We start from the raw sequence: 5,467 nt of genomic DNA, 5'->3' as shown, positions 1-5,467 counted from the left end.
TAAGTCAGAACCAAAAATACCAATACAGTATAGTAACGCATATATATTGAATTTAGAAAGATGGTAACGATGACCTTATATGCAAGACAGCAAAAGAAATACAGATGTATAGAACAGTCTTTTGCACTCTGTGGGACAAGGCGAGGGTGGGATGATTTGAGAGACTAGCATTGAAACATGTATATTATCATATGCGAAACAGATTGCCAGTCCAGGTTCAATGCATGAGACAAGGTCCTCAGGGCTGGTGCACTGGGATGACCCTGAAGGATATGATGAGAAGGAAGGTGGAAGGGGGGGTTCAGGATGGGGAACACATGTACACCTGTGGCAGATTCATGTCAACGTATGCCACAACCCACTACAATATTGTAAAGTAATTTAGCCTCCAATTAAAATAAATTAATTAAAAATAAAATAAAATGTGGTGTTTGAAGGCTATACATGGGTGTTTACAAAGTTATCTGATAGAGCCTAATTGGAAGAAAGTCCAGAGTAAAAATCTGGTCATTTGTGTGGAGAGAAAATAGCAGGTGGAAGATGGTAGCTGAGGTGAAGACTTTAACACCTAGGTCATAGGTGTACTGTTTGAATTTAGTGTAGTTTTGATTCTAGTGTGGCCAAAGAATTCTTCACATGATATTTAGAATAATTATAATTAAAATGGATTGAGTCCCTTAGGTGTTTTGATGGGAAAATTAGCCCTAACGTCCTAGACTTCTTATTTGAAAAAGTTAAATTTTAAGTTTACTAAATTAAACAGTATACAACACTAAAATATGTATAAGTCACAAGGTAAAAAGTGCAAAATGATAATAGTTAACATTATTATAACCTTGTTCTGTACCTTTGCTTCTGATTTCTTGTGTAAAGTTCAGGCATTTATGGTGAGAAAAAGGTTTTCCACCCTCACACTCTGGAGGGCTAGGAGGAGTTAATTTGTTGTGCCAAGCTAGTGCTAAAAGTCCTCAGATGGTTGTAAATTTTAAGTTATGGTATAAATGCAGCAAAATGCAACAAAATTCAGCAAAATATTCAAACTACATTTTACAAGTTTGGTCATTTTGAAGCTTAGTTTTTGATATGCTGTAATGTTAAAACCTCTAAGTAGGTGTTCGTTTTCCTGCAGTGTGTTGTGTTGATTTTCCCTGTTAAAACACAAAATATTATTATGGCTCCCCCCCGCATTGCAGGATATACTAGACTTCATTGTTGTCTCTCATGGTCCTTCAGTTACTTGGTATGATAGCCACGGAAAGCTATCAATAACCGTTTCATGCTTATACCAAAGAATTAAATCTGATCCTTAATATCTGATATTTTGCTTGTAAGTCTACTGATAAGGGATTATTGGAAGCCTGTCATGCAATTTGAAAGTAAACTCTAGTCTCTCTGTAGGTCGAGGACTCACTGCAAAACATTTTTGCAAGTATGAATGCTTAGATTTGATTCATGAACAATACATTTTAGACTGGTTTAGAATTATTGATAATTTATTTTAAAGCAAAGGAAAAACAACTGAGCACGAGTTTTCTATCTTTAGAGTAGTTTGTGAAAATATGGTAAAAAGATGTTTTCATTTTCTTGTTCTTTTAAATATTATTGTTCAGAGCTATTATTAATGCCTTATTTTTAAATCTTAAAAATCCCTCCAAATATTGATATTAAGTGCACCAAACAAAATGTCTTTGGTATTTTAAACTTTTGCTCTTCATGCATCTGTAATTTCATTTCCTTTTTAAATATAAAATCTTGCCTTTGTTACAAAAAAAAAAAAAAACAAACCTCTGAGCAAACAAAAGTCCAAACCGAAATTCAAGGAAGAATTAATATCAAAATTCTCAAACTCTTTCAAAAAACAGAAGAGAAGGGGATGCTTTCAACTTATTTTACAAGGTCAGCCTTGATACAAAACCAGACAAAGATGGCGAAAGGAAAGAAAATGAAACATCAGTACCACCAGTGTACTTAGAAGTAAAAATTCTCAACAAAATATTGGTGAACCAAATTTAACAATACATGACAAGGATCATATACCATGATCAATAGGGATTTATTCCAGGGATGCAAGGGTGGCTCCATATTCAGAAGTAAATCGAGGCAATATACCACATTAACAAAATTAAGCATAAAAATCACATGGTTACCTCAGTGGACACAGAAAGAGCATTTGACAAAATTCAACATCTATTTATGATAAAAAAAACTTTCAACAGTGAGTATAGACGTCACGTAACTCAATGCAATAGAGACTGTATACAGTAAGCTTACAGTGAATATCATACTCAACAGTGAAAAAATAAGAGCTTTTCCTCTAAGATCAGGAACAAGATAAGAATGCTCACTCTTGCCACTTTTATTCTACATAGCATTGGAAATCCTAGCTACAGCACTTAGGCAAGAAAAAGAAATAATGTAATCCAAACGGAAAAGAAGCAAAATGATCACTATTTGCAGATAGCATATATTATATTAAAAACACTCCAGATTTTTTTCACCAAAAATATCTATTAACTAACCAACAAATTCAGTAAAGTTGCAGGATACAAAATCCATATACGAAAATCTGTTGCATGCACAAGTAATGAACTATCAAAAAGTAAGAAAACTCTTTCATTTACAAATGTCTCAAAAATAATAAAAATAGTCTAGGAATAAATTTAATTGAATATATAAAAGACCTATACAATGAAGAGTATAAGACGTTGATGAGAGAAATTGAACAAGGCACAAATAAATGGAAAAATATTCCCTGCTCATAGATGAGTAAAATTAAAATTGTTTAAATGTCCATACTGTTAAAAGCAATCTTCAAATTCAATGAAAACTCTATCAAAATTCCAATGGCATTTTCACAGAAATAGAACAATCTTAAAATTTGTGAAGAATCACAAAAGATCCCAAATAACCAGGTTGGTTTTCTTTTTGCTAACAGAGGGCGCAGATCATAACTCCTCATTACTCAAAACCCTATCTCTTCACATAGCCTATCAAACCTTATGAGGTGTGGGCCCTGTTTTCTAGCCAGCTCTCCCTCAGCCTATCCCTGGCTCGCTTTGCTCTAGAACACTGTCCTCAGCCATTGCTCAGTCATCCCTTCTGCCTAGAACATTTTGTACCAGTAGCCAGACCCTAAACTCTCCCAGGGCCGGGCTATGCTCTTTCCTTCACCACTGTGTGTGCATTCCACCCACTTGGTTGCCAAAACCCCACAGGCTCTAAGGATATGAGTGCAAGTCTCTTGGAATCAGTATGATTGAAAAGAGATTTTTGGTCCAGTGTGTCCAGGGAGCTATTTGTAGAAGACATGACTCAAGAGATTATTTCCCAAATCCCTCCAGAGCTCTTGAACTAAAAACCAGATAGAAGCCAGTTTCTGCCAGGGTTTTATCCTCACACTTCATTTCTCTCCCAACTGAGTTAGCAGATAGATGGGCCCAGGGGTTGAGCTGTGGGAGTTTGTCAAACTGAAATTTTATTTTTCTTAGACACTCCAAGCACAACGTTAATGTCGGGATCTGAACTGTGCTGGAGTAAAGAGATAAGAGGACCACATCTCTCATTCCTGAGGTCAAGGAAGTCTCCTCAGCTACACATGTGCAAAAAGACTCCCAAGGAGGGAGGCATCATCCCATAATATGTGTTGTCATACTCCTTTTAGCCTTTGCACTGGAATCCAGCTTAGCAAAAAGATGCACCTGAATATCAGGGAGGGTCCTAAGGAAGTTCAGATGTGGAAAAAAGAAGTGAGATATTTGGCCAGAGGAGAACAAAGACCCAGAAGGTCTATTCCTAGATAAATGACTAGCCACCTCTTTACTGTGCTCCTCCTCATTAGGGAAGATGCCCTTACCCTTTCTCTCCAGGTGTGTATTTCTGCCTTGCCTCTGTCTTAAATAAATAAACTGCTTCTCTCTGTGCTCTCCCACCTGTTGTGTTGTGCTAATAATACTACACTTTGTACTTGTTTTTACAGTTTTTACCTCCGTAAAATATTCTTGCTTTCAAATGGGGCAAGATCCAGAGCAACTTTGCTTCTAGCCTCTTTACCCCGGTGGATTAGCATCTAGGATTTCTGGTTTTCATCTAGACTACTTAGGTTCAATTCCTGGGCAGGGAACTAAGGTCCTGCTTCAGAATTGCTAATTGCCACCTCTCTGAGATCATAACCTTGGTGTTGATGAGAAATAATCAACCTGACCCCCCCTCTTGAAATGGAATGACACACTTGTAATCTCTTTACCATTCATGGTGTTATTCTTAGAGGAAGACTATGAAGAAGTTCTAGTCTTTACATACCAATTCTTGTATATAATGTGCAATTTCAAGAAGGCACAAGTCTCTTTCCATTGTTTAATAACAAAAGAAACATGTCAGACTTACTTTATTGGTGCAGATGATAATGTGAAGCCCAGAGAATGGAGTAACCTTGTCCAAGGTCACACAGTTCCTACAAGTAAGACTCCATCTCTGACCTTTGCATCACATTTCAGTGAGCGATGACTTCTGAATTGGTTCTCCTTCTGCACTTTTAACATGAGTTCAGAAGAAAGACTGTCCCTAGCAATTCTGGGGAAATGGTAAGTAATATATATCTATGGGTCTTCATAAGATGAAAATAGAGGTGCTCGTTGAGGAAAGATTCATTGTGAAACTAATGACTACTCTGTTTTCTTGACATCTTCCATTCAATGCTTTCAGATTGCTCAACTCATAGCTTCATCCTAGCAAGGCAGAGGGTTCAATTTGTTCAAAGGAGGAAAACAAGCCACAAAAGAATCTGAGCTTACAGAGGAAGGAGAAGAACAAGAGAGGAAGCCCCAGAAGGGTAGGCATGTCTATATTCCCTATCTCTATCTCTCTCTATCTCCCCTGCATCTTCCACATCTTCTTGAAGGCCCTCATTACCTCCTTGTTCCTCAGGCTGTAAATGAGTGGGTTGAGCATTGGGGTGAGGATGGTATAGAAGATGGAGGTGGCTCGGTCCCCCACTGGAGTCCTAGTGGAGGCTCTCTGCATGTAGCTAAATATGGCTCCCCCATAGTAAAGACCCACCACAGCGAGGTGGGAGGAGCACGTGGACAGAGCCTTCTGTTTCCCCTCAGTGGAGGTCATGCTAATAACAGCCATGAGGATCCGGGCATAGGAAGCCACAACGACTCCCAGGGGCAGCAGCAGCATGATCACGCAGCAAGCATAGATGAGGTCCTCAAAGAGGGATGTGTCTGCACAAGAGAGACGCAGCACGGCCGGGACCTCACAGAAGAACTGGTCCACCTGGAGAGAGCCACAGTAGGGGAAGCTGAAGACCATCCCTACATCAATCACACTGTCAGCCACTCCACCCATCCAGGATGCCAAGGACATGAGACAGCAGGCCTTCCAGTTCATGAGCACAGGGTACCTCAGAGGGTGACACACGGCCACATACCTGTCATAGGCCATGACTGCCAGGAGGAAGCACTCA

The 5,467-nt window shown here is 38.8% G+C and overlaps 1 protein-coding gene across 1 annotated transcript in view; it reads right to left on the bottom strand.

The window, feature by feature from the left end:
- Positions 1–4,863: 4,863 nt before the first annotated feature.
- The window catches only part of LOC104993399 (olfactory receptor 2M3-like), a 1,460-nt gene continuing 856 nt past the window's right edge, over positions 4,864–5,467 (bottom strand). Inside the window, exon 2 of the mRNA XM_010846636.1 lies at positions 4,864–5,256. Coding sequence (XP_010844938.1) covers positions 4,864–5,256 — 393 coding nt within the window. The remainder of the gene's footprint in view (positions 5,257–5,467) is intronic.

The sequence above is a fragment of the Bison bison genome, unplaced genomic scaffold, assembly GCF_000754665.1.
Source record: "Bison bison bison isolate TAMUID 2011002044 unplaced genomic scaffold, Bison_UMD1.0 scf7180017864238, whole genome shotgun sequence".
NCBI classification, from domain to species: Eukaryota; Metazoa; Chordata; class Mammalia; order Artiodactyla; family Bovidae; genus Bison; species Bison bison.
The sequence above is the reverse complement of the archived record's forward strand: the minus strand, read 5'-3'. Positions and strand labels throughout refer to the sequence as shown.